The 19,534-nt window shown below is 43.4% G+C and overlaps 1 protein-coding gene across 12 annotated transcripts in view; it reads right to left on the bottom strand.

The window, feature by feature from the left end:
• Positions 1-3,537: 3,537 nt before the first annotated feature.
• BRSK2 (BR serine/threonine kinase 2) overlaps positions 3,538-19,534 on the bottom strand; it is a 324,645-nt gene continuing 308,648 nt past the window's right edge. For 4 of the 12 annotated variants that reach the window (XM_063331696.1, XM_063331689.1, XM_063331695.1 and 1 more), the window contains 2 exons: positions 16,158-16,205; positions 3,560-4,419 (listed from right to left, as the gene is read on the bottom strand). In XM_063331696.1, coding sequence (XP_063187766.1) covers positions 4,196-4,419; positions 16,158-16,205 — 272 coding nt within the window. In that variant the 3' untranslated portion in view covers positions 3,560-4,195. Of the gene's footprint in view, positions 4,420-16,157; positions 16,206-19,534 lie in introns of all 12 variants that reach the window. The other 8 variants (XM_063331697.1, XM_063331690.1, XM_063331698.1 and 5 more) reach the window with 6 other exon arrangements.

The raw sequence follows: 19,534 nt of genomic DNA on the forward strand, positions 1-19,534 counted from the left end.
GCCCGCCGCCGCCCCACTCTCTCCCGCGGGCCCTACCTGCTCTGCTCCGCTGCCCTCCGCCGGGCCGGGCCGGGCCGCGCCCGGCAGCAGCCGCCCCGCGCTCGCCGCCCTCCTCCCTCCGGCGCCGGCGACTCGCCAACGGCCGCCGCACGCGCCGGAGGGGGGCTCGCCAACGGCCGCCGCGCGCGCGGGGAGCTCCCCTCTCTTCCCTCCCCTCTCTTCCCTCCCCTCACCGCCCCCGCAGCGGGGGGGCCCGGCCCGTTTTGGGGCAGCTCGGTCGGGGGCTGGGAGGGGACGCTGGCCGGAGGCGGCGAGCAGGGCCCAGAGGGATGGCGCCGCCGAGCTGCCGTGGGCTTGGGGCTGCCAGGTTTACCCCGGCCGTGCAGGGAAGTGCCCAGGCGGGTCTGGGGGCACGAACCAGCCAGACCTCTGAGACCAAAGTGGGGAACTGCCGGGCTCCCGTGGTCACCTGGAAGAAGTTACAAATCCAGCGGAGAGGCGAACGCCCAAAAGCTGAAGAGAGGCGTGTGACAGGCCAGCAGCCACATGAACCGACTGACCAGCCTACAAAAAAGCCCCCAAACCCAACGCAAGCCAGGGACGTACCTGATGAGCTTTGTCAAATGTATGTGATTGAGGGTGTTTCAGGCAGGAAGGGTGGAGAAATCCTTCCTATGCTAAATCTGGAAGCAACGTGAGAAGTTCAGGTTAGAGATGAGAATGATCATGAGCAGCAGCGGGATTTGGTGCAGTGGTGTCCATCCGGATCAAACCTAGGGGGTGTGTGTGATCACTCTGGAATTTGGATTAATCTTTTTCAGCATGACACTGCAGGAAACCAGGCCTACACGGCTGAACTGCCCTTGCCCATACGTGGCGTGTCCGTGCCGTGAGGGTGGAGCACGCAGGGCATAGCACTGCAGATCCCGGCGCTGCGAGGAGACGACGGACATTCCATGGCCGGGAGGATGCTGCCTTACGCGCCAGCCATCTTCAGCTCCTTTGGTGTGGAAAGCCGTGATACGGTACTTACTGGGTCTGGCACTGGCGAGAAGTCCATTTCATGGACATAAACAGGACACTCAACAGCTGGTATCTTTACTGAATGAATTTATTGGTTTTTGAACTAAAGTTGCTCACAGTTATTTAACAAGGGATACATCAGATTTTTTTGTCCATTTTAAACCATTAAATAATGTCAGTTTGTGTCTGTATATGTGTGTGTGCGCGCGTGTGTGTCTTCAGAGTACAAAATAGGAAGGATAACAAGAGGTATTGCTTTCATTTATTCTTATATCTTGTGTAAGTAATCCCCTTCCTGCTTGTACCACATGGGTTTTGCTGATATAGGTATTTTTAAAGTATTATTATTATTTTGTATTGAAATCCCAGCCTTTTGTAGAGGTACAATGTAACAGAAGCATCAAAATCTATACACAAGGGAAGAGAAAAGAGGGAAAAGAAGGACGGGGGTGATGGGAGGGGAGCTCGGAGGAGAAGTAGAGAGAGGGTGGAGGCAGGAAAGACAACGAAAGCAAAAGAGACTAATTTACAGCAATGTCATGCAATTAAAACTGCCCCCCTCTCCTGCACCCTTGCCTCCCCCCCTCCCCAGCCATCACTCCCTGGTGTCTGACATGCACACAGCAATACGAGAGAGAAAAGTTTAAGAATAGGGAAAATAAATAAATAAATAAAACAAAAAAAAATTAAAATAAATCCCTCCCATTTGGGGGAATGGGGAAACGGGGCAAAAGTCAAAGGTCTTTGCCCCAGTTGTGTCTTTAAAAATTCTTTTTAATCTTCAAACCTATGTACAAGTAAAACTGGTCCAAGAAGGGGAAAAATGATTAAAAAAACCAACAACGACAACAACAACAAAAAAGAACTCATCCAACATTATCATTAAAAAAAATAACCTTGCGATACAACATACACCCATAGGAACCCAACGAGCAGCAATCGAAGGTCATAAAAGAGCTGAACACTAATGCTAAGCCTACATTCTTAAAATCTCAGTCAAGAAGTACTTCTCACTGTGTTTTGTATTCCACGCGTAAAACCACGGTTTTTTTGTTTGTTTAACCTTTGAGCTTGGGCCAGAATAAGTTACACTTGGTCACATAACTCTTGAGGAGGAGGAAAAAAGGCAGCGATTCTTCTTTCTCAAAGTCACAAGCTGAACACTTACGGGGTTTCCGTGTCTTTTTTCCTCCTCCTCCCCAAAATAAATAAGAATCCATGTTGCCTCTACACAGTTATTAAACAGAAGATATATCTAACAGCTTATTTTTTTAAATATATATATATGTATATATAAATAACTGAGACCTAATAACTGAAACACAAAAAAAAAAGGTCCCCATCCACCCAGCCCCACCCTCCTCCCCTTCGAAAAAACCAAACCAAAACAAAAACTTTATAAAAATATCTTGCAGTAATTTTTAAAGTTTACAGTAGCTTCGTGATTAAGTCTCCCATTGCCCTGACTCCACCTTGTCTTGCTCTGATGAACTAAGTGCCAGTAATTTGCACACACACACACACAGGAAATAAAACCCAAGATAAGTCTCTTTTCTTCCTCCTCTTCATCTTCTTTTTTTTTTCTTTTTTTTTCTTTTTTTTTAGAAAAAAATCACCCAAGCCAACAAATGAAACTGATAACTTAAAGAAATAATAATAATACTGATATCAATGCAGCACTAGCAACACAACAATTGCCTCTAAATGCAGGGTGTGGTGGAGGATCCAGCTGGTCGAAGAAGGTCCCAGCGCGGTGGCACAGTGGCAGGGAGTTGACAGGTGGGGAGGAAGGTGTCGAAGGAGGAGCAGCAGTAGCAGCAGCGGCAACTGTGCCCGGTGGCGGGAGAGACAGTCCTTGGCAGAGTCTTGTCCCTCTTCTTTGCTACCAGAAGTTGCCTTTTCCCTAAGTTTTAATGTTTTGTTTGTATGTGTTTATTCATTGAACCCCCTCTCCCTCCTAAGTTTACTCCTTTCCCCTTCCAGCAGGTCAAAAAAGCAAAATGATACAGTATAAAAAAACCAATTGTTTTGTATATATATGTATGTATGTATGTATATTTATATATAAATATACACACATATATACATGTATATATAAAAAAAGGGGCAAAAGAAAAGGAAAAGGTGGTGGGGAGAAAAAGAAGGTTAAGAAAATCCCGTGATGAAGCTCCCCAATATTGTCTTGGTTCAACGCTTAGTTTTGAGTTGCTCCTGGCTGGTTTCTGATGAGAACGCGCTCTGGATTCATGAAACACTGTGGTCCCGCTACGCCCATCTCCTTCCCCGCACCCCCCCCGCTCCGGGCTGAGTTCACCTGCGCGGACAGAAGTTGCCAAGGGTAAAGGTTTCACTCCAACAATTTGCAACCTCCTTTCAGCCCAGACTCTGCAATCCCATAACTGAGCAGATCTCTCTTGTGGAGCACCAAAAAAGAAAAAAGTGGGGGGGGGGGACAAAAAAAAAAAAAAAAAAAAGGCGTGCACTGGGGAGGTGTTTGGGGAGAAGTGGGGGAGAAACCCACTTCCTGAATGGAGAGGGGAGGCTGGGAACCTCAAACAGGACTGGTCCTTGGACAGTCTACATCGGTTGCCTTCCGTCAACAAGTGTCCGCAGAGCACAGAAGGTGAAGCCGTGGCTGACATGTTAACTTTTCGGGATAATTCCTGGTAGCAGAGCGGAAACAAGTGGTGTCGTCAGAAACACAGAGAGAGCATGAACAGAACAAGAAACAAAACAAAAGAAAACAAAAAATAATAATAATAAAAAAACCCAAAAAATCAGGAAGGAGAAAAAAAGCAAAACATTCAAAAAAAGGGAGGAAAAAAAAAAAACAATCGAAAAAACCACAACCCAAGATCTGGTGAACTGGGTTTGTCATCTGTGCTACCTTTTCTTTTCTTTCTTTTCTTTTCATTCTTTCATTCGTTTGTTTTTGTGTTTGTTTCTGAGATATATATTATATATCATATATAAATATATATATGTATATATATACAGTCATTCCTTCATACAAAATTTGTCTATAGACAGTTTTGTACTGTTGTGGCAAGGTATATACATCCTTCTAGTTTAGAGGCTAGCTTGCTAAGGAATATTCTTTCGTTCTTTCTTGCTTTTTTGTTTTTGTTTTTGTTTTTTTTTTTCTAAGTTATTTAATTTTTTATGTGTTTATTTAAGGTTGGTCTTGTAGGCCGACTGATGAGACCATCTTTGCCTTGTCTTTGCCAGCAGGGTACTTATTGTCTCCTCTAGACCCATAGTCATTAGAACCGGAATCGCTCCGCTTGCTGTTTGCGCTATGCTTGGTTGGCGTGCCGGGGGGATGGCTCACCTGCCCGTTCTTCTCGTCTGAAAAAAGTTGTTTAATTACGTCAAAGAAGTTACTCAATGGGCTGCCTGGGTACACAAAACAGAGGAGACAAAAAAAGAAAGAAAGAAAGAAAGAAAGAAAAGAAAGAAAAAAAAAAACGAGAGGGAAAGAGAGAGAAAAAGAGGAGAGAAAGAGAGAGAACAAACAAACAAATGAACAATGGGGTTTTTAACGAGAAGAACATGATGAGGAGATCCAGAGCCACGTGCGTGGGGGTGTGTGGGGGATGAAGACAATGAGCAGGAAGAGGAAGAGTGTTTAGGATGGGACACCTACAGAAATAAAGAGACTGGGAGCATAAAGCACCTGGGGGAAAGGTCCTAGTTTTCTCCTGAGTGGGGGAGCATTGCTGTCTCACCTCATAGGAGGACACAGTGCCAACTTCCCGAAATAGTTCAGTCTACTGCTTGGAGTCACTTGGCCACTCCGCACTGAAACAACGGTGAATGCAATGCTGGATACAGGCAAATCCCATCTCACTGCTGCTGTTACAAACACGGGGTATTTGGATGTGGTGGCCACCTGATGCCGAGCCCTCTGGCTACACCAGGCATTAGGCTTTCTTTGCTTGCATTTTATTTCTTTCTGAATATCCCCTTGCATGCCTTTCAGTCACTAAGCCTGAAGCACCTGAGTGCAAGGGAAACAGTATTGAAAAATGAGCTACGGCTGACATGAGTATTGCCATCTGCATGCGTGCTTTGCGACTTGTACTTGCAAGCTTCTAAGCACCTTTAGATCCGTCTTACAACAGGTTCCTGGAAATGAAGATGCTGAACGCATTGTGGAAGCAGGCTGTTAGGCATCTAACTATTTCTGGGACCTAGCAGGGACAAGAACTACTTCCTCATCGTCCTGAATTTATGTTCTCTCTCCAGTACAGCCTCGATGACACAGACATTCACTCCAGTGGAGTTAGGAGCCAGAGAGGGGTGTAAGGTTGCATGCTGGTAGAACAGACCTCTCATTAAGCCAGCCACTGGAGCGGGCTGCAGTATTAACATGGGTTGGGCACTATGCACGTGAATACAACCTTTCACGCCATTTGGACTTCCAGGCAGCAGGGCTGCGTGCTGTTAATCTAGTCCTATGTCAGAGGATGTGTGGAAGGCCATACCTGAGGAAGGGCTCTGGGGTGCTACTGAGGGAAAGGGACCAGCTACTACTGGAAAGGTAGCCTTTTTGCAGGCATTTCTAGTCCCTTTTAATTTTCTTGGACTGGGGGGATTAATCTTGATCAGACATAGAAAGGGTCACACTAAATTCTCTGATCATGGATATTGAAGGTGTTTTTTACCTAATGCACACCATGGAGGTGATGCCTGTTCATGATCATTAAAACCCCATGATGCTTATCTCAATATTGGGCTGTTGGCTCCATAGTTCTAACAAATTCAAATCATTTATATCCCAACTAAGTAATTTCATTCTCCAGCTCCCAGAAGGAAATGGGCTCCTTGTATCTGCCTTCCAGTGCTGTGGTGTGCTGTGAAGAGTAGAACCTTTCATCCCCAAGATGGGAACATTCATTTGGGAGCAAAGGGGTTTCTTCATAGCAGAGATTGCCATCTATCCACAGCTGGGGGACACTGGTGGCTTGGTAATATTATATTTCCCTTCAATTTCATTACAAATGTAAGCAAACCAGTTACTATAGCAGGCAAGTACTTCCTGTGCACGGTAGCTTGTCTGAAGAGCTTGTTGAGTGCTTTCTTATTCTCTAATGGAAAATGATAGACAGACATCAACTGCTCTTATACAAAGAAAGACGAAATATATACAGTATTTGTGCCCTGCAAAGCTGAACGTGTTACTCTTTTTTTTCCTGCCCCGTGCTAACCAGGTAGTTGCAGCTTTCCTCTGCATGTTAACAGGCATTGAGAAAAATTACATGGGTGGCATATACAGTGAAGGATCTCTATCTTATTCATCTAATTCATTCCTTGTCTTCCTCTGCTTGCTGCTTTGTGGTTAACTTCCTGCTGGCCCTGGTTCTGCCTGTGCATTCAGTTACACCCAATGCCACAAGCAAATGGCTGTTAGTTTCTGGAAGGGCATCACTCGCCTAACTGTCTGGAGCCTCAGAGATGGGCCCAAACAAACAGCCAGGCAAAGCACGCATCTCAATTTTGGGCTAAGAAGAGAAGAACTATCAAACTCAGTTGTTTCGGGGTGAGACCTCCGTGAGTTCCATCTGCTTCCTTCCACAGGCATCCAAGTGCTTCGGAAGGGGGACAACTGCTCCACATCTATAACTTCTATTTCAGAGATTTCCCTAAGCCTCCCTAAAACTGTTTTAGGTTTGTGGGCGTATGCTCTGCTCAGACTTGTTTCTATCTCCTCAGACTCATTTCTACTTCTTTTTCAATGAAAAGGAAGAAAAACAGAAAGCAAACACTCAGCCTTGAATGCCGGAATGTGGGCAGATCTGGTTCTTATGTGGCTTTGGACCCCTCATCTTCATAAGCAAATGGAGTCAGCAGAGAGAATGAAAAAGAGCACTGAAAAAAATGCTGGAGAGGGAAAGACTGCTAGGTTGGGAGAAAAGGGGAGGGAAATATCTCTAGTTATTCAGCTGAGCAGTTTATTCAACAAGCTTAGAGGGAAAGAAGAAGGCAGAGTAAGCAGGGCTCTGCAGGAGTCGAGGAAGTTTTTTGTTTTCACGTAGACAGGAACAGTAGACAAAAGTACAACTTGCAAGAATGGAGCAATAAAACATTTTTAAAATTATATATCTTGTATTTGCTGAGTCCCGATACAAGATTTTTAATCATCCTATTAAAATATGCAGCTCCTGTTTCATCCACCCTTTCTCCTCCCCATGACCTACTGGCTTTCAAGTGCCTGGAGATTTATTGCAGCAAAAGTATTTAACAGTCTGCTTTTCTTTGCCTGTATCACTACTGGATTCCTTACAATCAGCATTTTCAGGTAAAATTTTAATGGGAGGTAAGAAATCCTCAGGGATGTTTAAAGAGTGCTATTGAAAAATAAAATAGGCCATTTCACTAACCCTTTCCTTCCTTTGCCTTTTGTAGTATCTTGACTTATAATTAAATAGTAGGTAATAATGCTCTCTTATCCTGCAGTCAAGAAAGAACCGATCCTACACCAAACCATACAGATAACCACTGCACTGATGTTATCTACATGACAGCTTGTTAGCCCGCTCTTGGGCTGGTCTAGATACTGGTCTTTGGGATGACATAGAGTCCTCACGTTTTTCTCTGGAGATATGTAAACATGGGCCAGCTATGCTGGAAGCATGAAAATGGTGCATGGTGTTGCTCCTCTTGGTTCTCAGTTCCCTTTGGGTTTATACATCCAGTAAAACAAGACTTGAAAATGCAGCTGACAATGGATTAGAACAGCTTTTTCAGCAATGTTCCACTCCTAGCATTCAGTGCAAAAAGCAATACGCTCTTACACCTGTAAGTCCATCTGGGGCCTCAAAAAAGGCTGCCTCTCTTATTTCAGTAAGTGAGATGACATCCCATTTCCTCTGGACAGGGATGACGGTTTGGCTCACTGATTCTTCAAAACTTCCCTGGTGTTTCATGCATCTGTAACTAAGGTCTTCATTCCCCTTGAGGGCAAATGTTCATCAACACAGAGCAAAGAAGGCATGAAGGGTAGCAAGGGTGAGAAACCGTGAGAAGGATCAGAGGCAGGAGGGGAGGTTCAGAGCATTAGGTTTACATCTAGTAGGAGGAGATGGATATGTGCATTTTTGAGTTAGACCAAGGAGCTGTATGCTGCAAGATCGGGAAGGGGAATGGGTTTGAAAACAAGCATTGAAGCTTATGGAAGGGTCATGTATTGAAGGGATGCTAGAGAAATGCACCTGTGTGCAGCGCTGTCACGGCCAAATATCATGAAAGAAGTCACAACTGTGAATGCATCTGAATAACAGGCACTAGAAGGAGAAACGGGGCTGGAGACAGACGCACAAATGTAAAAGGAAGCTGGGCAGGTGGCTTGTATCACCCTCACAGTCCTCAGTTTTTCATCTGTTGTTCTTAGGAGGTCTGTCTGCCATTGACCTAGCCCCAGTGGTGTCACAGGTTTGAGAAGCAAAGTGGAACTGGAGCACCCAGGTAAGAGAGGAAAGAGAAAATGAGGTGATTGACTCCAGGCACCAGAAGTGACACCAGGAAAGGATGCGCCTTGCAAAGACCCTGCCCTGACCTTGCCAAAATTCTGCCCTGACCTTGCCCTGACCCTCAGAGTCCTCCATGGAAAATAACAGGAGGTGGTGAACAAGCAGCTTCAGGACAAGCCTGGAGGCTTCGGTCACTGATTAGAGCCTGCTGTTTTGTAACATTTTAAGACAGTCAGATGAAACTTGTTCCTCTTTTCGTTGAAGCAAATAGCAACATTCCCATTGGCTTATTGGAAGCAAACCCTGAGGAAGCAAATCCTTCTCCTGTGAAACCATCTCTCTGGAGTCTATGTATTTTTAATGCACTAATCCTTGTGGTGCTGAACACAAAGTTGCACAAAACAAATATGCCATCTGTGGGATAATCCTCTGCCTTTCCTTTATGTATAGCCTGAGAAATTTTGTGTTTATGCATTTTTAGCTTAGGCTTTGTGAGAAACTAAGGTCTCCAGAAAAGACAGGTCTCCACTGGAAACAGAGACACCCTTTGTCAACCTGCCTTCCCATATTCCTTCCCTTGTTGCTTTCACATCCTTTCTGAGTTTCTTCTGCCTGCCTCTGCTACTGGGGTTTTCTTCCTATACTCATTCTTTTCTTTTCACCCCTTGTCTTTTTCATCCCTAGCTTGCCCTGTATTTCGATAGCAGCTGTGGTTTCAGTGAATCATCTAACAAAAATCCAAGTCCTTTCACATAAAGTATTGAAACACTCTCTTGATGGGTGATAATCCATTCCATTTCATACCCATTTTGCTACTTTGACAGAGTTCTAGTCCTCTTTGTTAAGACTAGGCATTTTTTGCCTGTTTGCTTGGTTTCTGTTGGTAGAGTCCCACTGCCTTCAAAAACAGAAGACTTAAAATATATAACCCACTCCAAAAGTATATGGGATGACATAAAGATAAAAGCGACCTCTTCCTCTTTGTTTAGTTGTAATATCATGTAGAGGTCTTCCTCCAGACTAAAGAGCCCCTCGCCTAGGCATTGTACAAATACGGATCAGAGATATGCCTCAATGAGCTCACGGACTACTGAAGAAGGCTACAGAAAGATTTTTTTTCTCCTTTAACGGTTGGATGTATGAGGCTTCCCTCTAGACTGGAGAAGGGTGACAGAAAGGCCATTGCAATGTCTTGCTGGAGGCCGTCACGCAGAACTTCCTCCTAGGGTGAATTCATCCTAGGCCACTTGAAGTGAGCTGAAGAAACTGCAGAAATCCCAAGAGGGTACTTGTCTAAAAATACAGGAAGTCAGGAAAGTATTTTGAGAGACACAGATGTGGTTTTCACTGGATTTATAAATTGTCACAACAGGTTGACCAGAACAAGTTTTCCCATTTATTTTTTTCCCCAGTTAGTTACCTAATGGGACAGCTGTTTTGATTTCATTTCAGTTTAGGACTAGAAAATGGAGACAGACAGTCCACAGAACGACCCCAGTTTCTTAGCAGGACACCTAAATTGCAATTGGGAAAGGTGACTTCCAAAGGTAACAACAGAGCTTATTTTCCAGAGTCCTTAGACTCTGCTTGTAAAAATGCCAACTGAAAACAGTGTTTGGAGAAACAGACTGCTGGTAGGAACTACTCAGATTATCACACACTGTTAGCACAGGTGTCCATGCTACCAGCAGAAGATGGGAATGGGAACTTTCAGTCGCTACACACTTGGACAGATCTGAACAACCGACCTGACATTTAAATGCTCTATAATCCAGCCTTGTTCTTACTCCCCTAAAACATCCCATCTCCTCTGCAGGAGGGTGGCCCAATATTTGTGACTAGCCAGATGCATCCAGATGGCAATTCTGCCTCTGTCTTGCGTATTTTCTTTCTCTCCCTCATGCACGCACAGAGAAGCTGAGATCCAGTTCAGCCTCTCCTGTCCCAGACAATATAACTGAGACAGGTAGCTCTTGGGTAATGCATTAGAGAATGGTGAACACAGGCAGCAAAGACCCAAATAGATGAGGAATATCTCCTTGCTGCTACCTTCTGCAGAGCTAAGAGTGGGTAATTAATCAGAAAACAAACGTGTCCATTACTGATGAATAGCTCTGGCAAATGCAGCACCACCACATAACGTTCAAGAAAGGAGACATGATGATGGAGAGGAGGGAATTATACATGCCTTTGGACAGCTGGTGGCACTGAAAGAGCAGGCAAAGATAGTGGTGGGATGAAGAGATGCCAGATTCTGTTGTGGAATCATGCTGTTCCGGCAAATTGGCTGGTAAAGGACTCAGCCCAAGAATTCTTTGTATCTGCCTGCCCTTTTACAAAGATCTCTCTGCACAAGTGTGTGCTGAGAGGGGAGGCTGACGACCTACACTAGTAAAGCCACAGCAGATGACAGTATTGCTGCTACCCATTCTCCTAGAGACTTCTGCTGTTTCATTCCAATTTCTCGTCTATAAAAATGTCAGAAATGTATTGGCACTTAATAATATGATTTTGTCCTTTCCTGCCAGATGGATGGTTCAAGTATGATCTTATGGGCTTTAAGTTCTCTGACCTGTTACTAAGGAACGAAACAACTTGTGTATGCTGGCGAAATGTTGCCTCCTCATTTCCTCTGAATCAATCCCTTCAAAACAGGATTTTATATTCTGGGGAGGCCGTCTCAAATTTAGCTTAGTACAGCAAGCAAATATTCACATGGAGAATCCTGAAGCACTGCCTGCCATAAATAAAATACTGTGACCTTAATTGAGAGAGCGATATCTGTGTTTTCTTCATTAGCTATTATTACAGACAAAGAGGAAAAGATCTTGTATTGGACAGTAAAAATCTAGCCATAGCTGTCAAAACAGAATCTGACATGTACCACATAGTTCAATACATCTGGATTCATCTTTAGTGCCAAGCTGCCATTGTTGTTGCTACCTTCTTCTACAGTGCAAAAACATGAGTCATGAATTGGAAAAGAAATGTGTCCCCGATACAACACTAGAATTAAGAGATATGACTACAGCATAGGGAGAGTCAGCCATCCATTTGGACAGCAAAGGATACTAGTAGAATGGGCAAGGACAACTGGGAAACCTGTCTTGAACTCTTTGGAAAATCTGACCTATCTTACTTATTGTGATCCACCCATTATGAATGAATATATGATCTTTCAGGTGGGTCTTCTTCCTTTTAACTCTCATTTGGGTCACAATTTAGACAGAAGAATGAGCCATGCTCAGAAAGACCAGTAGCCAGGACATTTTTAAGAAGTGATAATAAAAAACCATATTGTTCTGACTACCTCACAGTGTTAACGGTGAGAAAAGACTTTCAGCTGGGAGGGCAGCGTACATTTTTTCCCACAGGTTTCAGCATCAGTGCCATCAGTTACGACTTTATGAATGCAAATCACCAACCTCCTCTTCCATCAAATAGCTACTTTGTGATTAGCAGGATTACTCTAATTAATGCCAATATGGATCAGGATCACTTCCAAGAGCACCAAATCCAGATATTCACTGCTGCTAGTAACACCAGCAGTCTCTAAATTAGCACTCACAAAGCTACATGCTGCAATTGCAACCCAAATGTGATGTAACCAGTTTTAAACTACAAAATGTCTCCTAATTTCTCAAGTACTTGGGATGCTATTGACATGGGCTTGCGTCTGTATGAATCAAACTCTGATTGCAAGGAGCTATGAAGAGAAGCCTTTACTGCAGTGCAATTGCTCTCTGTGCCCAGAGGATGATTGGCCATGGGGGACAAGGTCAGATGGCTCTGAACAGGAAGCTATGTCAAGTCCTAAACACTGGAAGGAAGAGATTTGAGTGAGATATATTGGAAAGATATGAAAGGCAAGTGGATTTGCTGTTCTTCTGCTTTGATCAGATCATTTTAGCAATAGCCACTGGTACACACAAGGATCCATAAAGTTTTTTGTTTAACTCTGGTGCCAAGAATCAAGGTTTTGAATTGCAAGTGGCAACACAGGATGTTTAAGAATAAACACAAGGTCTTCTGGCCAGCCTGTTGCCACAGGGTTATGGTCTAAGACTTTGCAGGAACGTATGTTTGTGCAGTGCCTAACACAACAGCATGATTTGACTGGAGCTGCGCTAGTTATACATACTAACCTTTTCCTCCTCTTATCATCACCCAGATCCACAGAAGTGCCACTGATGTAACTGAAGACTTTCCTGAAAGTCATGAGGGACGGAAAGCAACAAGCAAAGATTGCCCCACTTGGAAATAGAATTCAGACCCAGACAGCTACACTGTGGAGACTGGAAAGTTTACAGGCTCCCTGGTATGTGTTTCTCAGAAGGTAAAGTCAAGAATAAGGCAGGCTTTTCAGAGCTTTCGGCCAGCAGCCAGCACCTTGGCAAAACATACTTACCAAGGACTCCAAAAAACTGGGGATGGCTGGGAAAGGGAGCTACAAAGGCTATACACCAGCTTTACTACTAAGTCAACGACCCAAAGAAATCCTCAGCTCACTATTTAAAGGACTTAAAGTCATTGAAGTCTCTAAAGACAGACTCTTTTCTGAACAAGGACTACTGAAATGGCACTGTGGGTTTCTGTGTGGTGTATATCAATGGCTCCAGATCTGATGTGCTCAATCTACAATGATACTTGCTTTCTAATTCCCAGCTTTGTGGTTGAAGCTGGAGGGCTTTTCAGTTTGGGTATTATCTTGATTTTTTTTTTAATATAAAGGCTCTACAGAACCTAGAAGAACCTTATTGTCAATTATACAACCTATTCTTTGGTGAGATAGACATAAATACCAGATTAGATGGCAGTAAACAGTTCTCTCAATCCTGCCTCAAAAGAAACAGAATCCAGCCCGTTCTTTTACAGCTGTGTTGATTTTATAAGGCTTAACAGCAGTACATAAAGTGGTAAAGCTTATTTGCCACTAAACTGATTTGGTTCTATATACACAGAAGGAATAGATCAGCTAAGTCGGAAAGTATCACTCTTATAGGCAGTTTTCAGGTTACAGCTGCATTTTAAATTTAAAGGTTTTAATTTTTACAAGGTAAATTTTATCTTGTGAACAGATATGAAAGACTTCATGGAAATGATATTAGTCTTTCTGACAACAGAAATGCCCGTTCCCCTGCTGAAATGGGTGGTAACATAAAATATTTCATCCCAATGTGCATTTCAACTTCATTACAAGCCAAATTATTTTCTTCTATTGTGAAATATTAAGAGTTGGCAGCAGTTTTCTAGTGTGCACAGGTAGGGTTGATACAACAGCTGTTAAGTCATTTGGATATTGGCAGCTCCTATGACATACCTCTGCTGTTCAACGTTAGCTTGTTTTTCAACGCCAATGGCTATATGCAAAATCACTTCTCAGATTGATGACCACTGCTAGCAGAAGATGAGATAACATTTAAAGGACTAAATAAATTTGCCTTGCTGTTAATTACAACATTCAATGGTTTCTAGTGGGTGAAAAGATATTCCTTATTCCCACCAGAGCTTTCACATGGCTGAGCCAGGCATAAAGCATCTGATTAGTTCTTCCCACTCCATTGTTAACTCTTTGGCAAAAATGACCCTTGTGCTTAGTCTCAGAATACGGAACTATGATGAGGTCACAAAAACATATGGTATAGTTTTTCTTACACTATTTGTTATTACTAGATAAACATTGTGTCAACTTCATAGAGAGTTCCCGGTCCTCGAAGTCATAGAGGACAGTTTGCCAATAAAAGGCTAAATTCCCTTTTACTCCCATCTAAATTGTGGGTGAGCTCTCCTGCACACAAAATAGCTCTTCACTCATATAAGAGCATGGAATTCAGCTTGGTGCAGTCACCACTGCTTATGTTGTGTGTGAGCACACCAACAGGAATATGATTTAAAGGAAGCAGCACCATTAAACCCCTATAACCCAGCCTTTCTCTTCTCTGGAGATATATATATATATGTATATATATGCACACGTACATATATGTGCTTTGTCTGTGCTGTAGCTGCCACAACATAGTCTCTCTGCTGGCATTCACCTTGTCCTCTTTGTCCCTTGTTGGATTGATACTGACGCTTGACAGCTGGAGGGCCTGCCTGAACTGGGAGTGAGCGGTAATGCTCTCTATCTAGAGAACGCAGAGTACTGGCTGGTTATCTGTATAGCTCAGTTAACTTGCAAGCAATCAGTAGAATCAGCATTTTCATATTTTTTCATAAGATGTGAGTGCCAGATCCAGGCAAGAAACAAAGGCTTGAGGGAGAAGAGGGATTTGCTGTCTGATGACTTCAAGAAGAAGCTGGAGGTCTGCCTGCAACTTAAATGAGTCTTCATGAGGAGATCAGAAATGGTATAAGCCAGAAAACTCAAACAAGAAATCAAACGAGCTCCTTTCAGAGCAAAGGAAAAACTCCCCCAGCAAAGCTGCAACTTAAGGGAAAGAAATCTGAAATACAGGAAACGGGCCAAATTCTGCCTCAGTCACACACACATAAACCTACTATTATCTCCATCGTGACAATTTTCCTTTGTTGTTACAGACTCCACAACAACTTCAGAACAACTTTCCTCAGTTTATGAAGAGATGACGCAGAAGTCACAGGTCCAGCTGGCGAGGGCTACTAGCTCAGTCATCGCTTCCTCAACAGCTTGTGTTCCCTTTCACACAGATATCTGAATTCAACCTAGATATCAGAATGGAAATCTAAAGAGAATGGAGTCCTATTGTACAGAAACTTTCTGTACAAGATATAAGAAATAAGACAAAACCCTCTCATAGTATTTCCATGAGAGGAAATACTATGGAAATAGTATTCCACTATTGTACTTGGAGGAGTCTGTAGGGGCATAGGTAATGAAAGAAAGAATACAGTCCCTGTGTGCATAGAGGGAAGGGAAGGCAAGGAACAAGTTAACCAAAATTCACGGAACCCCACGCAAGTTGAGCTGCAAGTCTTGCAGGAAACTCTTTTTTTTCCCCCGCATTCCTAGCAAAATTCTGAATCTCCAGTAGGCTCACTACTCCTCCAGCTAGAGACACAACATCCTTCCCCAAGACCAGACTGGAACTATGACAATTCACACTAAGTGTCTGACAGATAATATGCAGCATGTCTTATGGAAGATTTAAAAGGGTCTTACCCCAAGGATATCTGGGGAAGAAGGGAGTGGATGCACAAGGGAATTAAATAACATAGCAACCCTGTCGCAATAAATAGCAAGAAACCAAGGGAGACAGCAGCTAGCAGGGCAGCATTCAGCTTCACTGCAGAAAAAAGGACTGAAGAATCATGAACCAGAGGCAGCAAGTAAACAAAAGAGGAAAAAAAAACAGGAAAGAAAAAGAAAATCACTGGCCTGGGTTACAGTGAGGGAGGGAATCTCAAGTGCAACACCACACACTTGTGCTATGAAGGGGAAAGCCGTGGTGGAGCCTGTGCATCTGTGCATGGATGGGGAGGAACAGAATAAGGGGTATATGCTTGTGTCCACCAGGTAAGTGAAAGACATAGTGGGCTGTTATGGGGTGGGTAGCCTTGAAAAGAGCGTGGGAGAGCGGGGATAGGGAAGGGGAAGAGGTGGAAGGGACAGGACGGCGCGTTATTATGTTGCTCAGCGGGGGCTGGGGAAGGAGAAAAGGCAGAAGGGAAGGAAGTTCTTACCACATTTGGAAAGTCTGCCAGTCATCAACTCCATACAGTTAGTGGTGTCTGGATCATAGAACGGAAAGAGGAGGGAGGGAGGGAAAAACATAAAAAAAGGTTTCCATACCTCTGTGCATAAAGTAGTAACTTAGCACATTATTACCTGAAGCAGGAAACATATACACATCTTGGTCTTTACACAACCCAGGCCAAATTCTGCCACCCGCTGTATGCCAGTCCAAACCTGGCCCTGTGACTGAGAGAGGATGCAGATTCAGTCCTGCTGCTTCCACTCACCTCTTTATCATAGCTACAGGTATTTATGAGATGTGGGAAATACTCTGCCACCACATTAGCAAACTAAAAGCCTTGAATACAGTGTTCCACCTGGCCAGCTTTGCTAGTTAGCCTGCAACAGCCAGGAAATGCCCAGCCAGCTGATCCACGTACATCAAAAACCTGGAGAGAGGGAGGAAATGCAGCGCTGTGTACTGGACATGGAATGAGAAGGTTACTTACACAGCGCAAAAACATCTTTTAGACCTCAAAGGATAATATCCAAGTCCTCAACATAACTCTGCCTCTCTCTTTCACGCGTAGTCTCTCACTTCCCTTGCTTTCAATGTCACTATTTGCAGGCAATAGAATTACTTCTAGAAAGGGTGGCAGAATCTGTCCCTAAGACATTACTGTCCACTTTGTGTACAGCTCCATTGCCACAGCCTCTGAGTGCTTCTTACTCAGGTGCCATAAGCAGAAGGAGCTTTACATGTCAGCTTTAAAGCGGAAAGGACCAGCCCTGCTGGACACTTCCATGGGGAATCTGCTGGCAAGCCAGATCTGCTGCTGTCAGCCACGATTCCCTTGCATTTGGGATCTAAATCCATGATTGCTGGGCAACGCGGAGCACCCACTCGCTGCTGAGCAAGTGGCTAACAGTTAAAGCACTCAGTTCAGTCTCAGATCTCCTCTTGCCTGCCCTCTTGATGAACGCTCGGCTATTCAAGAAATAGACTTCTTGGAATCATGCACACATATGCTGAAAATCCCTAACTGCAGGAAGCTCTAACTACTCCCTATTTGCGGACAAGTCTGCAGGAGAGAGGGAAGGATAATTTCTTGGCATTCCTCCCCTTAAATACCAAGAAAAGTAATTTCAAAAAAGGGGGAAGGGGTGCTGGATATGCTTAGTTAAGCTGAATCCATGCTAGAAAAGCATGGATATGTATGGTTTCTGACGCAGCCAGGCCTGTGCTGCATAGATCATCTGGGAAAGCATGGAGTAGAGAGGGCAGGTGCTTGGCCCAGTGACACTGGCCAAAGCATCTAAGCAGCAGTTACACGTTCTCCATCCCCAGGGTCAGAGGCAGGCTGGCAGAGGTCAATGGGAGATGATACCCATGGAAGGTCTCTCAAAAAGGCACAAGACTGAGAGAAGGGGGAAAAAGGAAGGAGGTGAAGGAGAAGAAAGGATTCAAGAACTGGAACGAGGTATCAGGGGTGTCAGAGAGGCCAGGAGTTTACCCGCCTTTGAAATTCTTTGGCTCATCTGACTGAGTGAAGGCAGATTAAGCTCCCAAAATACATTTCTCCCTGACGATGCCTAACAGGTTGAAGAAGTGCCTAGAGCTGCTGATTGAGCCAACGACCAGAAGTCACAGTCACAAATTTGTATCAGTTTTTTTCTTTAATAACTTGGAGAAGTTTGTTGTCTCATGGCTTTTAGTGGTTCCTGTTCAGCCCCCTCTGAGTCAACTACACCTTGTTGTAATGCAGTGTAATTCAGATCTATAGTGGCAGAGCTCAGAGCATTCACCCAATTGTTAGCAGAACTTATGCTTTGAAAAAACACCTAGGAGCAAGGAAAGTTTCAAATATGACTGAAAGACTGTTTCTGACTCCCACCTCCAACACCTGGAATTTTCCCCTCAAGTGTGTCCAGACTGACACTGTATCCACACAGTAACTAGCAGTCTGGAAACAAAAAGGTAGTATTTGCATAATGTCAGAGTAGGTAAACATTGTGGCTGGTTTACTAAGATTCTCCTGAAATTGTTTCATTTTAACAAATTAAAAATAATCACATCTCCTTAAGTTAATATTCAAAAATATTGTATTTTTTCTAAGTGACTTGCAGTCAGCATAGCTCTTTTTAGTATTTCATTTAAAGCTAATTGTGTAACAGATCTACATACATTAATTGTGTGATTAGAATAAAAACTGACAGATCTACAACAGGAAAAAACATTTATAACATAGGCCGTTTGACAGCATAACATCTTGGTCTCTGTACCCCACTTTTTTCCTAAAAAACTAAATTTGCAGGTTATGGAATTGGTTTTGATGGATAAGGAAAAACACAAGCCCTTTTTTGAAATATAAGACCATGGAAAAATATCAAAGGAACACTAATAAAACCTCTAATTTGTTTTTCTTAAAACTTTTATGCACAACTATAAGTTGCATTTTCTATATTGCCACGGCCAGCCCCAGGAACTGCGCAGGAATTTATTTTTACTTTTAATGTCTTTCTAAGACACGGTCGGGTTGGTTTTCCCCCATTCCTAAGGCACGGCAAACATGAGCACACCAGAAAGAGTAGCTCATACTACATCTCTTGAACACCTAACAGTTAGTATGCCTTCAGCTTCTCTGTTATAATAATTACTTTAATACTTCTTTCATTTCCATCATATTGTAACATCTGCTTTAGTAAATACTCGGTATGATACAATATTTCATCAATTTAAAGTAGAATTTTCATTCTAATTAGAAAGCCTTAGATTCTTGGCAGTCAGCTTCTGCTCATGGATAATAATCCATAACCCAGTGACTGTGGGACCCAGGTGTTATGTGAGGTGAATAAAACCAAGGTCCAAAGGCCTTTAGCTGTCTAAGAAACACTGATGGGTCATGTAACTGCATTTTTAATATATGCTGTTTAATTTTTTAATTTAAGCATAGTGGCAGTGTCAGATCTCGATCCTTCTGATGATAAGGCAATTCCTTATTTCGTAGAGATCGCTGGCAGTCACTCATGCTTTGGATTTGCCCAAGACTCTTTCATAAATGACACCCAGTTCAGTTCATTAACCCATGGCAAATGCTTTGGTTAAAATAAGACCTTCCTTCAAAAGGCCAAACAAACTCTGAAGCAATTAAAAAATGCTGAATTTTCTCTACTGATCTTTTTCCTTTAATTTCTGTGTTTCTATCCTACATAAATTTCACAATCCAGCTGCCTGGTTTGTGATGCTTCTGATATCTCTGAGTCTGAGACTTGTCCCAGCCCAGGCAATCTCACCCAAACAACTGCTCCTCTGAGATCTCCAAATCCGGGGCTAGATCCCAGGAAGCACTAAGCATCTCCTGCCAGATGCTCATAGTCCCCGGTA

Source organism: Chroicocephalus ridibundus, chromosome 4 (genome assembly GCF_963924245.1).
Source record: "Chroicocephalus ridibundus chromosome 4, bChrRid1.1, whole genome shotgun sequence".
NCBI classification, from domain to species: Eukaryota; Metazoa; Chordata; class Aves; order Charadriiformes; family Laridae; genus Chroicocephalus; species Chroicocephalus ridibundus.